An 18954-nucleotide genomic window follows, 5' to 3' on the forward strand; every position below is an offset into this window, starting at 1 on the left:
TTATGATCAATTCATTCCCGTTCATGAAAGTTGATCTATAAACCTAAAAACACATGTCATTGATATATATTTTTGTTCTAAATTTTCTCGTCATCTATGTACACATATGTATATGCAATCGCTCCTATAGCCTGAGTTCCTAAAATCACGGTCGAGCTAGACAACTTTGGTCGGGGAAAGATTTTTTAGAACATTTAAGTTTTGATGATGAGTTAACAGAAAGAATTTACTCAAGATTATTAAAATCATAATCGTGAAATCATTCAGTAGAAAGTAGCCAATAATCTTCTATGTAACTAGAGTACACAGAATCTAATGGATAAGCAACTACCGATCATTAACATACTGTTGAATCTTGATAACGGTCATTTATGAGTATTGAATATATTCTCGTACGCATTGAAGCATAAAATAAGAAGAAATAACATGTTCATCATTCTAGTTATACCTTCTGACTGTTTGACAGACAGTGTCAAGAATTAATTGTCGCTTTCTATTTTTAGAGCTAGTCAATTTTATCTGATATGTTGTACAAATGTATTACTGATCTTGGTACGACCATTTCATAGCCATTCAGATCCGACCGTTGAAGATCGTCAATATAAGGTAAGATCATATTTTAACAAGACACACAATACAACAAAACGCGAACATATCATATGACTCAGCAGTGCTGAAAATAAATTAGGATCATACTCATACTATATCTTCTAAGAGAACAGTGTTTGTCATTTTCTACTGTTTGTAATCTCATTCCTACATTAGCATTTTGAGTAAATTTTGGTAACTGACGGAAAAAGTTTTTCTGACAAAAGTCAGTACATAAGTTGTAAGTGGGTTGATACTAAGAGTTTCAGTAGACATTGTTAAGTTCTATTGAAATTGGTGTTTACAGAAGCTGTAAACATAAAAGTCTTTTAGTGAATATTTTCTGAAAATAGAAGAAGAGGTAACGTAGAAGGTTTTCTTCTTTCGAACTTCCAGAAACAATCACTGTGTCTTTTGAGTACTTCTATTATTGTTCACATAGTTCAGTAGACTCTTTCTAAATTACTCATTAATTGCTTACTAACATTTGAAGGTTGAGATCAGATTTCTACTGCTAAAACCAATAGAGGTCATCTGAAAAAGAAAAAAATAATAAAACTTAGTAGTTTTTATTCACTCTTCTTTAAAATACCATATTCACAGATATTTTTCCCTCCGAAGAATTTATGCCTCTTTAAGTTTTCCATCTAATTGACCAACGATCACACTAAATATCGTTGTCCTTTTTAAGAACATCGCATGCGACTAAATTATGAAAGAGTGGATCTCACGTGAAACCGTCTCGTGGATCATAATCTGTGAGACGTATCAACCCTATCCATATTTAAAATAAAGAGTAATACTCTTAGCATAAAAAGTAATACTTTTTCATGGGTGACCCAAATAAGAAATTCGTCTACACAAATACGATCCGTGAGACCGTCTCACACAAGTTTTTGTCATTATGAAAACAGGACAAAATTACTTGATTTATCGCATATTAAATTATTAATCAATAGAGTTTGACAATTTCCATTTAAAATATATTTTAATGTTAGTTATTGCATAGAGGAATATTGTACATCTTTCGTTAAATAATAAGGTTCTTTAAAATATACTTTAACGATCAATATTGTTTTTAGTCTCAAAGTAGAGATCATTTTTTATTCGATCTCTAATTTCGTTACAAATCCGTGTTTTTCTCATGTTATCATATTTTCTTAGTTTTTCTCATGCTATCATTTTTTATAAGAAAATTAGTCACTTGACATTCTCTCTCAAATTTAATTCCATGATCATATACACATGCATTATTGATCAATCAATGATTTAATTAATACGATATTCGTCTTTTTTCAAAAGAAATAAGTTGATTTGACACTCTTTAAATTTGATCATAATATATTCGTGTTCCAAAAAAAAAAAAAGCTGTGTGACTTGTAAATCGTGTTTTAATTCTATGTGATATAATGAAGCGTTTATCATTATGTCAAAAGCCATAATTATTAGCCAATGCGCAACTTTATTTCTTTGTACTGGCATAGCATAGTGCACCTAATTGGGTATCGGTGGTCGGGTTGTTAGACCCGTGAGTCCAAAAAGGTGGATGTATATATATCTGGTGGTATTGTCATATATAGAGATCAGTCTTATACTTTTCTTATCATTGGTTCTATCCCCAGCAGATACATTATTACCCGTTAAGATCGACGTCACTCTTTTACGACTCATCTAACCAACTAGATTAAGTTGCGCAACATGAGCAGCTCGATACACGAGAACTTCTCAATATGTCATTCATCTCTCAATACTATTCTCATTCATTCGTGCTTAACCCAACACTAATTTAAGCAAATGATGCATTATGGACCACAAGTTTCTTCTTATGTTTGTTGTTCGATTCCCCCCTTTTCATTTAATTACGAGAACATACTGAATTTTATTGGTGTAGATTCTCTAAGAATACCCTCATTAGATCTGCAGCTTGAAGATAACAAAACTCAGAAAGTATGTTAACAAATTTGAAATAGAGGTAAGAGACAAATCTTTGTCCTTGTGACGAATTTTTTTCGCACATAGAGCTTATGAGATATGACAATCATATCCTAATATACAACTGTTAGAAAAATGAGTTTTGTATCTATTTATAATCGATAAAATAATTCGAACGAGCTACGTGACGAACATTATTATTTCTCGAATTTTATAATATTATATATATATAAATATAATTTTAAAAAATTACAAGAAATGGAAATCGCACGGCAAAATTGCCATGTGACTCTTCAACCACAATTCATTGACTTGGCCTCATTGAATGAAATGAAACAATGCATCGTTTCATGCATGGCTTTTCATCTTCTATGGATACGACTCCATTCATTTGCATTCAACGTACACATTTGTAAGGCCCGAGATTATATCATTTTAATCCGAGATTATTTAATTTACGAATTTTGGAATGAGGAGTTAAATTCCATGATTTTTGGTAATTAATTAGGATTGAAATGAGATTAAAAAGAGTTTTGAGGACTGAATTGCAAATAGTGAAGAATTCAGGGGCTAAAGTGCAATATTTGATTGGAGTGGACACTTGTCCTTTAGCCATGCAATTGATATGTATATAATAATCATTTCCTCGACATTTGCAAGGAAAAACCGAGAGAAAGCTTTAGAAAATTCTCAAAACTTGGTTTTGTGCGAGAATTGTGATTTTGGTTAATTCGGTTACCAGATTTTGAATCCGACTTCGGTATTGAGTTCCTGGCAACGTAGGCTACAACTGGACGTAAGTTTTACTACGTTTTGACATGTTTTAGAATTATGATATTGTCAGAATTGAATGGAATTCCTATATGATGTTCTTGACATATTAGACATCGTAGAATCGAAGTCAGATTAAGAAACGGACTGATTATGTAATTGTTATGAATTTCTGAGGTATATTGATCTATACCGGACAGATTTGAATTGTGACAGGATTACGGATTGTATTGGATATGAGTTATGGATTGTAACTATTATCTGTTGAATTGGTATTGACGGGGATATTGAAATTGTACCGTTATACCGTTGATTTGAATTAAATCCAGATTAATCAGATTGTTATTGAGTTGAACGGTATATTGACATGAGATTATTGATATTGTCATTGCCAGACAGGCTGTGAGTTCAGGATATCGACTGAGCCAGAAACCGACGAAAGAAAGGTATAAGTCAATGTGGTATTGGGAGATGGACTTGAGTCGGTTTAGACTTGGGTTTCCCTAAATCACATACTTTATTTTATTGCATGGATATTTGCATTAAATTGGCTAATGTACTTGTTCTCTTGAATTTAGATGACAGGTATTAGACAAGTTATCTTGTGACAGAAGTGCCGGATAGTGGTGGTATCGCCACGGCACATTGCACGATGTCTCAAGATAGGATGCTAGCGATAGAGCTACAGTCCTTAACGGTTAGGTCAGGACACTGGATGTTTGGTTATATCGAGTAATGGAATCTATTACGGAATTCGATATAGGAACACCATATTTGGTTATATCGAGTAAAGGGTATTGGAATTCTTCTATTACGGAATTCGATATAGGAATACCAGGGCACTGGTTATATCGAGTAATAGAGATTATGGTTCCATCCTTTACGGAATTCGATATAGGAATACCACATCTGGAAACCGGGATCCCTAGACTATGATTGAGTGTAGTCTGAATTATGATTGATGTCGACAGTTTGATTTGATATTGTTTATGTTTCAGATTTTGATACGTATTCATGTTACCTGATTACATGCTTTATATGATTTATATGATTGCATGTTTCATTGATTTATACTAGGGATTATATTCTCACCGGTATATCCGGCTGTTGTCTTGTCTGTATGTGTACTTGACAACAGGTGGGACAGGTCCAGGGTCGAGGAGATGAAGAGTTAGATCGTGATTAGAGTGGTGGCACCGGACTTGGACTAGATATATGGTTAAACACTTGACTTTAGTTTTAAACCCTAGTTTGAATAAATGTTGAAATACAGGATTTGTATTTTATATACTGATATGTATATATGTTGTATATCACTACGTTCCGCAGTTTAAAAAAAAAAAAATTTAGACCCTGTTTTATTATTGATTAATTGGTCCCAATGATGATTAAGAACTTGATTAGCGTCCGGGTTCCACAACATTAATTTTCCAAGACAAATAAAATAATATCAACCCATAACGACTTCAAACTTGTGATAGTAGCACCACAAATCACAAGTTACATAATCAGAAAATGAAGCGAACTTCCTTTTGAGAAGAAAGAAGAAGATAAGTTCAAAATGAATGCAAATACCCTTAATTTGTTTGATCCTCTCATAGTTGATGTTATGTTGTTTCTCATTGTCTTAATTCATTCAGATTGATTGATGTTTAAGTCACAAATCTCGAAAATGTGACCAAGAAACACATTTTGGTGACAAAAATCCATGAATACTCACGGGCGCAACCCTCATTAGTACTCCTGCAGCCTGGATTGTTCCAGGATGCATATGGGGGTACCTCCACACCAATTCTAGGCGCCTCAGCACCTCCCCTGGCCCCTGGAATAATTCCCTTCCAGTTTCATATACTATTAACTTAATTATCATTCGTCAAGCTTTAATTTATCTAACAAATTATACACAAAAACCAAATCAAACTCGACTTTACATGAAAAAGGAGTAACACGACCAAAGTAATTGATTACCGATCTAAGAGGACCTTACTATATATTTAGCTAAAATTAATTAAAACAACTTATAAATCCTATATTTTATTTGTTTTAGAAGCTGATAAAATGTAAAGTCAAAACAATTATATTGTGGAAATGTTCGAATAAAATAAACATAAAAAGCTTAAAGATTATGATAATATCAAGATAATATATATTAATATTATCCAAAAGATTCGATACTTTGAAAAATAGTCCTACAAACATTAATTCTAATGTAAAACTTTTGTTAGAAAGGCTCCCCTAATATATTAAAACCAAAAACACAAAACTATCAAACTTGAATGATAATTGAAAAAACAAACTAAAACTCAAAATCAACATATGGACGTACGTCCGTCCCTTAATATGCTTCTTGAGAAGTCCTCGAAGAAGTTCACCTCAAGTACTTATTATCCGAATAGGATGTGATCCCCGATTCGATCCGTGATTATAATACTTATGAAAAATCATAAAAATATATATAAAAGTGAGTCAAACACTAGATGAAACAAATATTTAGAAATAATAGGTGTCTTGTTCACTGCGCCGATCGGGTAGACATATGGGCGGAGCTATACGTGGGGCTGGCCACCTAATATTTATTTAAAAAAATAAATATGTTTTATTTTAAAAAATTTGTTGATTAGCCCAACGTCCAATCTGTTTTTTCTCTCTCTTTCCTGATCACAATTTTCATTACTTTAAATAGGCCGTAACTTTATCACCGGTCGCCAGTTTTCAAAATCGATTGTAGATTCGGAAATCCCACGGCATAAGTTTTCTTTTAATACCAAATTTTCAAAGTTTCTTTGTCGTCTTGAAATCAGTCGTCGCTCATCGGTTGTCGTTTTCACCGAAAATCATGAGGAAATTTTAGTGTTAGACTTTCTACAGCTCGTTCTTGTTGTTCTTAGTTAGATTTCAAATTTTAAAGGTAATTTCAATTTTAGTGTTTCGAAATTTGGGTATTTTGATTTTTTTGAATTTCGATAATTGATATATATTAAATTGTTGATTGTAGGTACTATATTTGAGCTGATTGATGATATTGATAATTTTTTGGAATTTATTTGAACATTATTTCGAATTTTCAGATTATATATTGGAGATTGTCGATTTTTAGTGTTGATATATTTACAGCTGCAATAGATTTTCAAGTTGAAGAGCTTAATAATAGATTCGAGAATGAGACAGTTGAACTTCTTAAACTTAGTTGTGCTTTGGAACCTAAAAAACTTTAATCTTCTTAATGTTGATCATATCTATCGACTTGATGAAAAATTCTATTATCTTGGTTTCGATTCACAAGATTTGCATCACTTGAGAATGCAATTGAATCATTATAAAGTTGATGTTGCTGGCCATGAAATATTTCAGAATTTATCAACTATTTCTGAATTATGTCGGAGATTATTTGAGACAAATAAGTCAGGAATTAACCTACGATTTGCTTGACAGATGATTTATATATTTTTATCTACGTCGTTTACTTAGTTATCGAATCTGATATATTTATTTAATTGGCAGGTTGATTCGTCTTGTTTTAACTCTCTCTGTTTCTACATCTACAGCGGAACGAGCATTTTCAGCAATGAAACTTGTTAAAACAGCTCTTCGTAACAAGATGGAAGCAGAGTTTTTCGAAGACTCTATGGTAATCTACATCGAACGAGATTTGGTTGCAAAAATGGATAATGATTTAATAATTAATGAGTTTTATTCTAAGAAGAATTGAATAGCACAACTTCAGTAGTGTTTTATCTCCATGTTTTTGAAGGTACTAGGTAAAGACACGTGCGACGCACGTGAAAATACATTTCTATTATCAATAATTGTTGTTAAAGAAATGAGATCGGAAGAGATTAATTTACAAAAAAATTATATATTAATGATTTTATGCTATATTAGTCGATAGAAAATGAGTAATGCTAAATGTGCAACCAAATTTGTATAATAATTCTTACAATTCAAAAAAAATCAATACAGAAATTTCATTTATAAAAATCTCATGATAAATTAAATATAAAATCACATTAGATAATAACAAAATCTCGCGATATAATTGTTATAAATATCGCAGTACGATATATTGGTTGTACCTTTAGCATTATCCGTAGGAAATTCAATGTAATATAATTTGTACTACATGTATTATAAAATGAGTGCAAAAGATATTTGTTTAAAATTTTATGTGTTATAAATCTAAGGTTATTCTTGAATGGATGGATTTCAATAAATTCAAATGTTTTTTTGTTATTTAGAAAAGTAACATCATAAACTTCAAATCCACTCATTTCATGTTTATATAGTAGTAATTCATGTTAATTATGATATTTCTCAAGTCCACCCAATAATAATGTTAATTATTTGAAATTTATTCTACTTTATATAAATAATAATATGTAAATAAGTAATGTGTATATTCAAGATTTGATATATTGTTTCATTGTTAACAAGAAAATTATAATTCTAATCCATAAATTTGAAATCAATTTATCCAAGTGCAATCTAAATAAATTAATAATTGTTGAAAAACATAGTAGTAATAAATATTATAATTTTGTATAAATTAGACATTGGAGAAAATATAATATAAAATTGATATCACAATAGTTATTAAAATTAAATTTGAGAGAAGAAAAAAAGATAATACATATCGTTGACCACTTATTTTACCATGTGTTATTGATTTATGAAAAATAAAAATATAATATAGATAATATATTCTAAACCTTAAATTAAATTATTGCGTCAAATGTTTTCTTATTTCATATTTTCAATTTATATTGCTTTCATGATTTTTTGTTGTCATCAGTTTTTCTTCTCTGTGAAAAACAATATTCTCGACATCTTCATTAGCAAATCTTATGAGAAGAAATGTATATTCTTCTCTAGTTGATTCCTCTACAAATCTCCACACAAATTAAGTGTTTTGTAAAAAAAAAAAAAAAGTTTGTTTCATCAAGCAAATAAAACCAAAGAATTTTGTTATTTCAGTATTCTACAAATTATATTTATTTTTTGTAAATATTTTAACTTAATCTACAAGCAAATAAAATCAAGGAATTTTGGTTATTCTATCTTCTAGACAACTGACAAAATACGATTTAATTAATATTTTATTATATTTATAAAAAAATGTTCAACTCTTAATGATATAACATATTTATGCAATATTTTATTTAAATACAAAAATTCAAAATTACGATAACATATATTTTTTTATATTTCATACTATATTATTGGAAGTATTAAATTTGTATATATTAATTTTTTCTAAGAAACTTCTTGCATATATAACTCATTCAAAAGATTATAGATTTACAAAATAAAACAAATCATATTCAATTCAATATTTTGTGAAAAATACATGTTCACTTCATCTACAAGCAAATAAAAACAAATAAATTTGACCTTTCTTATTTTCAATCATAACTCATAATGAGAAATATTGAGCAATAATGAAGAATTTTTGTAAAGATTTATTCATAATAATTTTAAAAATTTACCTTAAAAGACATGTCATTTCAAATTACATAAATCTATAATTGCTTTACTTATATCCATCCTTCATAAAAATACATCTTCGTCAACTGCAAGATCATCAAATAAGTAATTGTTATAGTTTATGATCTTTACAAAGACGAAAAATAGTTAAAATTAGTAAAACTGTATGTATTCAATCATATATTGTTAAATTTTAATAATAAAATAAGGCTTTGAAAAATATTAGTTGGATTTTTTTTAAAGAAAAATAGATAGAATAATTAATACTCACGAAATATTTATAAGGTCATCTTCCTTCTATATCCAATAATGCTTTGTATCATTTTTGTAAAATATAATTAACCGTCGAACATTCTTCATAACACCAACCCACATGATTTAATTATTTGGCTTCATTATTTTAATTCGTCGTTTTAAATTAATTATTCTCAGTTAATGCAAAATAAAGGATATTTAATATCATGTCCTTACACAAATTATGTTTTTTTGTGGAAAAAATTCACTATATTTACAACCAAATAAAACAAAAGAATTTTGGTATTTCAATATTGTACAAACTAATTTTTTTGGGAAAAAAATTATTTTGGCTTCATCTAGAAACAAATAAAACCAATGATTTTTTGTATTTCAATATTCTCAAATTAATATTTTGCGGAAAAAAAATATGTTCAATTCATCTACAAGAAAACAAAAACCAAAGAATTTTTGAGTTTCCATCTTCTTGGCAACTTGATCCTTGCCTAGTATACGTAGATTGATAATCTTGACATCATCATAATAATTGATTTTACAAAAACATCCTCACCAAATTAAAGATAAACTTCTTGCATATATAAAATCATTCAAAAGATTATAAATCTACAAAATAAAATAAATCACATTCAAACAAATATTTTTGTGAAAAACATTTGTTCACTTCATCTACAAGTAAATAAAAACCAAACAACTTTGACTTTGTCTATGGAGAAGCAGTGAGTATTGCTAATGAATAAATTTTATAGAAAATTTATTTATTATAATTTTAAAAATTTAGATTTGTCAATATATATCTCTTATAAAAATAACATTCGTTAATTGCAAGAATCTCTCATAAAATAATTGTTATAGTTTCTAGCCTTTAAAAAGAGGAAAATATAGTTAAAATTGTAGGACCGAACGCTTACCTCTTTACCAAAAGCTATAGCTAGTAGTAATGGTGGAACTCAAATCTTTTAAACCGCACAGCAGCTCAAGCACCACGGTTCGATCGCTCTACCAAGCAGGGACAATTATTGTACCCAACAATCTCCCTCCCAATAATTGCTTTTCATGCAATCAATGAGAATCGAACTCGTGACCTTGGCTCTGATACCAAATTGTAGGACCGAACGCTTGCCGCTTTACCAAAAGCTATAGCTAGTAGTAATTGTGCAACTCAAATCTTTTAAACCACACAGCAGCTCAAGTATCATGGTTCGATCGCTCTACCAAGTAGGGACAATTATTGCACCCAACAAAAATTAATACAAATATATTATTCAATCTTATATCGTTGAATTTTCATAATAAACCAACGCTTTGAACAATATTAGTTAACTTTCTTTTTCATAAAGAAATATAGATAAAATAAATATCAATGAAATATTTATTAGGATTATATCTGATAATTCTTGTATAATTTTGTAAATGTAATTAAATATCGGAACTTTCTTCGTGACACTAACCTTGTTAAAACAAAAACAAAATTAGTTTAATTATTTGGCTTCATTAGTTTAATTCTTCATTTAAAAAAAATTAATCTTAATGAACATAAAATAAAAGATATTTAACATCATATCGTTATACAAATTAAGTTTTTGTGGAAAAAATATTTTCACTTTATTTACGAAAAAATAAAACAAAAGAATAATTTTAATCTTCTAAAAAATAACTTTTAGTGAAAAAATTCTTTCACACTTTATCTATTAATAAATAAATAAAACTAATATACTTTTGTATTTCATTCTTTTCAAATTAATATTTTTTTATGAAAAAAGTTTGTTCAACTCATCTATAAGAAAATAAAAATAAAAGAATTTTAAAGTTTCAGCTTTTTTGGCAACTTGATCATTATCTAGCATAAATGTAGTTTGCCAATTTTGTCCTTATCATGATAACTGATTTGACAAAAACATCCTCACTAAATTTTTCCTCTATGTACAAACTAAGGACAAAGTTGACAATACACAATAAAAAACTCTGACCTTGATTCACACTTTTATAATATGTATAGAATCATGATAACTGATTTGACAAAAACATCCTCACTAAATTTTTCCTCTATGTACAAACTAAGGACAAAGTTGACAATACACAATAAAAAACTCTGACCTTGATTCACACTTTTATAATATGTATAGATGTATAGATTAATTATTAAATACTCTTGTTCTATGTTTTCATGAAGTCAATGTTTACATATTATTTATTTTAATTTTTTAGTTAATTATTTATTTTTGTTAAATACGACATGGGACGGAGCCAGCCCCAAATAATTTTGAATCATGGATCCGCCCCTTGGGGAGACACAATCAAGAGACGCTAAGGTGTATATTAAAAATGCATGGAATCAAATATATTTGTTGACGAAGGTATTTCTGCTCCTTTTTTGTCCACTGGATCGAATGCGAAGCCATGACACGGATTCTTTAATTTGCAGGTCCACACATGCACAGTCTCTCAGAATAGAACATGCCGATAATTAATTTTATAGTTAATTATGAACATTTATTACTAAGAAGCCTGCAGGGGAATTACTCCACAGACAACGTACACATGCAGACATTATTTCAAGGGTGGATGGAAATAAAATCCAGCAGCTCCATTTTGGGAAACATGTCATGATATTTGGTGAGATAAATTAAGAAACCCAGTTTTTAGTTATATATGAACCCCATTTCTTTCTTTCTTTCTTTTTACGCCCAAAAAGAATATTCAGAATCAAGTTGGAGTCCCCATGAAATTGTTGGACAGATGCTATATTTAGCGTCGGTTATTAAGTACAGATATCCTGGCCATATATATATATATATATAGGGCAGTAGCTAGCTAGGTGTAGATACAGTGATTGGGTCATATTTTAAGATGCAGACAGGCATGATAGGCGTGGGTGGGTGATGGCCTTGTTGGAGGGTTGTGAAACAGAAGAAATGGGAACAATTCATACCATAAAAGGTATTATATATGAAAAGTTATCTTGTAATTTACAATTTTTTTTTAAAATTTTGATCAATAATCATCAATTCGCAGTCTTATTTCATTATTGTGCATTTTAATCACTTTTTATCGTAATGTCCACGTGTTACATACATGTAAACAATTTTATTTGACACGTTCATTTTTCAATTTCATGTCACTAACTCGACGAAAAAACACTAAAACTGAAATTTTTCTCATATATAATGATATTAAGATAAGGTGACAACTGTAGAGAATGTGGAGTAAGCAAGAATTAGTTGATCGTGCATGCATGTGAGCGTTGGAAACATGGATGATGGCCTAAGATGAGTATGTCTACATTTTCTTTTCCTTTCAAATTTTTATCATGAACAGATCCAATTTTCCAAAGATATAATTCACCCTATAATTTATGCACGTGCATATATATATATATATATATATATATATATATATATATATATATATATATATTATATATCATGATTTCAAAATGTTTCTTTAAAAAAAAGTAGAATGGCCATTCTCGATATTCATATCAAAACGGCATTCCCTCAATGCGGAAAATTTTAATTGTTTGTGTTTTTACACTTACTTTTAAGGATTAGAAAGTCTAATGTTATATGGTATCACAAATCTATATCTGTGAGATGAGTCGATCTGGTTCACACATGCAGTGAAAAATAATATTTTTTTATGAGTTGATCAGATTAAAAATCCGTCTCATATGAATTTTTGTGGTTAAAAGATACTTAATATTTATATACATTGAAAGCTTCACCTCGTTGAATACCATATTAAGAGCTACATGATCAAGGATCATAGGTGGTTGGACTTTACAATCTTGAATCTTTGTAGGGCAGGCAAAGTCACCATGTGCTATTCATTTAAGTGCGTGTGTGTGTTTATATATATATATATATATAATAAAGCAAAACATGTATACTTCCACTTTAATTACCTAAAATATAGTTTGACACCAAGATTAAATTGCATAATTTATTGCAATTAATTCTTTAAAAAATGATAAATAATTGGAATTATACATAAACCGTGCTAACTCAAAATATTTACCAGTTTCGGATTGTTTCAACTCTCTATTTTTTGTGCTAATTCTACCTCGTCGTAGAAAATAAAACGAACTCATAATTTGTCTTGAAATGTATATCTAGTGCTAATTAAGTTAAAAAAAAATGCGAACAATATAACTTCTAATCATTCAAGCGATAATGTATATAAAATTTGATTGTCGATTCTAATATCCTAATAAAATATAACACTAAAACACTCGAATTGATGAAATAATCTACTGACATTTTTTTATCTTTAGTAGGAATTTACACAAACATTAAAATACATTAAAACTTGCCGGAAGAAACTAGAAATGGGCAAAAACTTGTGTGAGACGGTCTCACGGGTCGTATCTGTGAGACGAATCTCTTATTTGGGTTACCCATGCAAAAGTATTACTTTTTATTGTGAATATGGGTAGGGTTGACTCGTCTCACAGATTATGATCCGTGAGACGGTCTCACATGAGACCTACTCCTAAAAATGAAGAGGACGTGGAAGATTGAAAAACCTAATAAGATTTCTAAATTCTAACAATGCGTAAATATGAAGACTGAAATTTGCATAATGTTTTGTCCGACTCCATTTCTTCATTTACCGGCAACCAACTGATTCAAATTATTCAAGTAACTAATGGGCTGCTATTTAATTCCGTCCACCAATTTATCCTATTGGGCTTGGGCCAAAATTTAATTTTAGTCCAAACACATATATTGAGCGTCTCATGTGAATACACGAGAACTAATTAACTGGTTCTGATATCAATTGTAGGAAAATACAGTCGGATTTCATGAATTTGTGAATCGTGGCAATATTATTAGACAATGTAATCAAGTAGTCATTGTTTGTACAGATTATGACAGCATGAAAACTACCTACTCATCATGTAAAACTACATCTTCTGAACCTAAAATAAATCGGATTATTTCATCCTACCCCTGCAGGCAGTGCCTGCAGGGGTACATCCAAGGGCCAGAATTTTTTCTGGCCCAATTTTATTTTTTTTTAATTTTTTTTTGCCCCATGAGATGGAATCTCAACCACTCATATGGGGTGTGGGCACTGCCCCCACACCCATAATCGAACTAACCAAATAAATCTAAGAAATTCTGATCTAATAATTTGATGCACAACCATGCATGCATGCTATCAACATCATTATCATACATGAGCATGATCGATGATCATATGTTGACCCATTCGGATCCATCGATGAATGTAAGAGAAATAAAAGGCTTGGCTTCTTCGTCAGTCAGCTCTCTGGACCAAGGCACTCTCCCTGCATGGTTTGCTCCTGCTCCACTGCACTTGTATTGCCCGTAGAACACAGTCCTGGGTATATGTTATTTTTAAAGTTAACGGATGTAAATGTAAGGTTGATTAAAAAAAAAAAAGTTAGGAGAATTTTTAATATGTAAATTAAGAATATATACTTACATTTCTCTGGAGGGATCTCCCCAATTATACCATCCTTTTTGAATGATGATATTGTCCATATATGTGTAGGCGAAGACCACCCTAGAGAAGGCTCCCCATGCTCTCCCCAGGTACAGTGCGCCTGACCCCGTCACTTTACAGTTCACGAACGAGAACCCACTGTCGTCTAATATGCTCTTTCTTGCTTGTGCTGTCACTGCTCCTATCGCACCTGCTATCGCATGAACGGCACAGTTCTGCACCGTACGTACACCTCTACTTGTTAGTGTGTGTATATATCTACCAACCATGCATCGATCCAAATACTCTATTTCTTAGGAATTACATAATAAATTAAGTTAAAATGCGAGAGATGCACCATTAATGGAGTGAGAACATTTCAATGGACCATAGCGGAATAGTTGCAACAGTACTAGGTGGTGAGTGTGGACCCAAAAATTTGACGGTACCAATTATAGAACCGAGCACATGTGGTTTGATTTGCATACGTCACGTGGACGTAACAAAATCAATTGATTTTAGAGAATGATTTGTAATTACGTACCTCGAACATGGAGAGGCCATTCCCAAAGATGAAGTCCACGGAGCCTTCGATATAGCAATCTTTGTAATAATGCCTTCCTAAATGATCGTATAGTGTGTCCTGTGCACCCAAGAACTTGCAACCAACAAACGAAGCAGTGTCCGCAGATATTCTAAACGCTACCGCTTGTTTCCCGACCGCTCCCGGCGGGGGAACCGGTGCCGTATTCTGCACTTATTATTCAATAGAATAATTAATCGCTACCTAAAAACGGGATTCCCATTAGGAAAAATAGCGAAATTAGTCCTATTTTGGAACTCTAACAAATCAAATTTCGATCTTAATCTTATATAGGAGTATTGATCATTTACCTTGACGGTAATATTTTTGGCTATGAAGTATGGAGAATTGACTGCAAAAGTTGCGGAACCAAATGTGCCGAGAGGCTTGCCGATGGGGCCAATTGTCTGGGCAGTATCGCCCCATTGAATTATTGTTTTGTCGGCTCCTGCCCCCTCTATGCTTATGAATGATTTGCTTGCTGGTATTGACACCTTCTCCCTGCAGCATAGTCATATTCATATATCTAATTAATTTTCATTTAATTGCAATTACTTGCTGAATTATTCTAAGTTACATATGATGTATTTCTCTCTTTATTATGCAAGTAAATGTAAATCGTTGGATCATCAAGATATATGTCAACTCCTATAAACATACGAGGAATCCACGTGATATAATGATATTGGAATAAGGGAAGAAACACTTCTGACATAACATAGACTAACCTTCCATTGCTAGTCAAATTAATTAGTAACGAGTAACTAAACCATATAATATGTATTCAATAGTTTTGTAATAATTTAATAATTGAAATAAATAGTTTAAGATAATTTGTTTTCCTTTTTTTTATTATTATTATTATTGAGATCGTTTTAAACACAAAATAAAACAAATTTGACACACTGTTCCCCCCATCCTCCGTCCGAGTTCAAAACAAAATACAAAGAACATTAATAAGCACGTGTAAAAAGACAAAAATAAATTACTTTTTTAGAAATTTTCTTTTTTTAAAAAAAAAAAAGATATAGATTTGACCAGATCGACAGATAGTGTATACGATGTGTGATAATAACAAGATGTGTAGACGCTACCGATATTCAAAATAAAAAATAATATCTTTAACATAAAAAATAATATTTTTTCATAGATGACCCAAATAAGATATCTGTATCAAAAAATAAGCTCGTGAAACCGTCTCACACAAGTTTTTGCCTAACAAAATCAACGTAGTATTGTTACATAAATATTTATTACATTAATTCATGAGAATCGAACACACGACCAAAGCCAGAAACATGAATACTAACGTGTAAACTCCTGCATGAACTTTGATGACAACCCGGACAAGATTGATCATCGGCAACGAGTCGATAGCGTCTTGGATACAAGTAAAATCCCCGAGCGCAGCGTTCTTATCGACCGTAAGAGTAAACGAAGGGTTCACCTTATTCTTCGCAGCTTTGAAAGTGGTGTGCTTGTGCTTCCCAACAAAGCTAACCCATTTCATGAATTGTTGCTCCGAGTGTACTTGTGCTTGTACTGTCGCGTTCACCTTCATTTGCTTCCGGCCAGCATGACTTTTCTCTGTGTTGCATTCTTGCGTCGCGTTGGCTTTCGTTCGCTTCCCCGCATGATGACGCTTCATTGGCTGCGGTTGCTTCAAGTGGCAAAGTGTGTGGCTTGCATTTACAAGTAGAAAAAGGAAAGTGAAATACGAAATTTGCTTGAAATTCGACATTTTTTTCAAGAGAGAAAATGGTGTTTTGATTTGGAGTAGTTGCTTCGAGGGGGGAAATTATATATGAGAATGTGGTACACTAACTAAAGATTGGTTATCCGTATATCTTTATTAAATTGGTCGATATATATTGGATTATATTTATAGAACAAAAAGATGGTTGTGATTAAATTGGTTTTGTTTTTTTGATCGGAGAAGGGATCGTGAGGTGGGATTGAGGGGGTCACGGACGGTGCAAAGTACGTAAATGGAATGTGGGGCTTCGCACGAGTGCACTTTTTAGAGCTTTATTTGGCGTATAAAAAGGGTTTCGTGTCCTATATTTTGCCTTTTGTTGTTGTGGGTTTCAGTGTCACCCGTGACTGCGTGCTGTTTGTGTGCGGGGGTGAGTATACCCGCACTTGACGTTATAAATGTTTTTAATTTTTGATATCGTTCAACTCATTATAAGTTTATGATTAAGTCACGAATCTTTATTTGTGAGACGGCTCAACCCTACCGATATTCACAATAAAAAGTAATATTTTTAGCATAAAAAGTAATACATTTTCATGGATGACTCAAATAAACTATCAGTCTCACAAAATACGACCCTTGAGACCGCCTCACACAAGTTTTTGTCTGATTTTAGTCATTTTTTATTGGAGTGTTAACTCGGCAACATCATTCGCTATGTCAACAATTTTGGTGATACGTCGTTGTTTTTCGATGTCACGTCGATATTAATAATAATAAAAAAGACTAATCAGAAAACATACAAATTAATGGATTGATATATATAGTAAATTAACTACAATAATACAAATGAAAAATTAACAAATTACATTTAAAAAAAATAGTTAATTCATTTTGTGAGCTTAAAACTAAAAAATTAGAAGAGACTCGAAAAGTAAAAAATGGAAGGAGATTGTGTGTTTATTGGTGAAGTAAACATATTTGAAGTATTTTATCATGACATCGTAAGATAAGGACTAATATTGTGTTTTAAAAAAATATAGGGATCGAAAATGTTATATTAATGTGTTTACAGATTGAAAATATGACTCGCGAAATATTAAATAAAATAATTCAGGGTTGAGTTCTGCTCTGAAAAAATTCGAACATGTTCGAGTTCGGCTCGAATTGAAATGAAATATTTTTTGAGCCGAATCGATTCGTTTACACAATTTAAAACTCTGTTGGATCGCAAAATCATAGATAATATCAATTAGCAAGTGCGAATGATTTATAATCAAACTATTAATTTCTTTGTAAGACCTCGCCAGTTCGAAAACATGTAAGTGCAAAATCAGATGCGTATTCTCTATTTTGATTCTCTTAATTTACGTTTTTTTTTTGTCAATAATGTTTTTTCTTTATATCAATAGGGCCGCTCTCTTGCATCAAATTTGGTGCAATAATTTTCATTTTTTTAATAAAATTATTTATTTTTAATAATTATTAATAATGTGTAAATAATAATTTAATACCTATTTTAATAATTTAATAATTATATAATAAACATAAAAAATTCATGATAATTATTCATTAATTTTACAAATAAATGTTTAATTATTGTTTTTTAATATTTATTTATTTATGTTATTATTAATAATTAATGAATATTTCGATAATATTTTTTTTGGTGTAAGATTTGAAATAAATGATTTGGAGATTAATGTTGTATTTGGTGCAAAAATCGCACTATTTTAGTGTAAAATTTACACCAAAATAGATTTGTTGTTGTAGATGGCCTTAGAGAACAAAAAAATTGGGGTAAGTGCTACTAAAACTTGAAAAAAATTATCTTACAAGTGAATGATGTTAAGTTGGTAAGAAATAATACACAAAAACTCTCGTGAGACGGTTTGATAGGCTAATTTTGTGAAATATATCTTTTATTTGGGTCACTAATGAAAAAATTTATTTGTTTATATCAAAAATATTATTCTTTATTATAAATATAAGTATAGTTGATTCGTCTAACGTGAGACCTTCTTACCTACTCAAAATAATAATTATATACCCATTTGTCACTATTAGAAATATGAAGATGTGATTGCATCATCATACAGCGATGGTTGATAGAGAACAAATCAAGATCTGGCCAATGAAAAAGTATTAGATTTAGAACGAATCATTGGATATTATATCCTTCTGTTAACATCAATGATTA

The 18954-nt window shown here is 30.6% G+C and overlaps 1 protein-coding gene across 1 annotated transcript; it reads right to left on the reverse strand.

The window, feature by feature from the left end:
* Positions 1–13895: 13895 nt before the first annotated feature.
* On the reverse strand, positions 13896–16853 carry LOC140818355 (probable pectinesterase 53). The gene is made up of 6 exons (XM_073178288.1): positions 16369–16853; positions 15370–15559; positions 15020–15226; positions 14476–14711; positions 14130–14370; positions 13896–13948 (listed from the first exon to the last, which is right to left on the reverse strand). Exons 1-5 carry the CDS (start codon positions 16797–16799, stop codon positions 14223–14225), a joined length of 1212 nt encoding a protein of 403 aa, XP_073034389.1. The 5' UTR covers positions 16800–16853; the 3' UTR covers positions 13896–13948; positions 14130–14222.
* Positions 16854–18954: the final 2101 nt, after the last annotated feature.

Source organism: Primulina eburnea, chromosome 17, assembly GCF_022965805.1.
Source record: "Primulina eburnea isolate SZY01 chromosome 17, ASM2296580v1, whole genome shotgun sequence".
NCBI classification, from domain to species: Eukaryota; Viridiplantae; Streptophyta; class Magnoliopsida; order Lamiales; family Gesneriaceae; genus Primulina; species Primulina eburnea.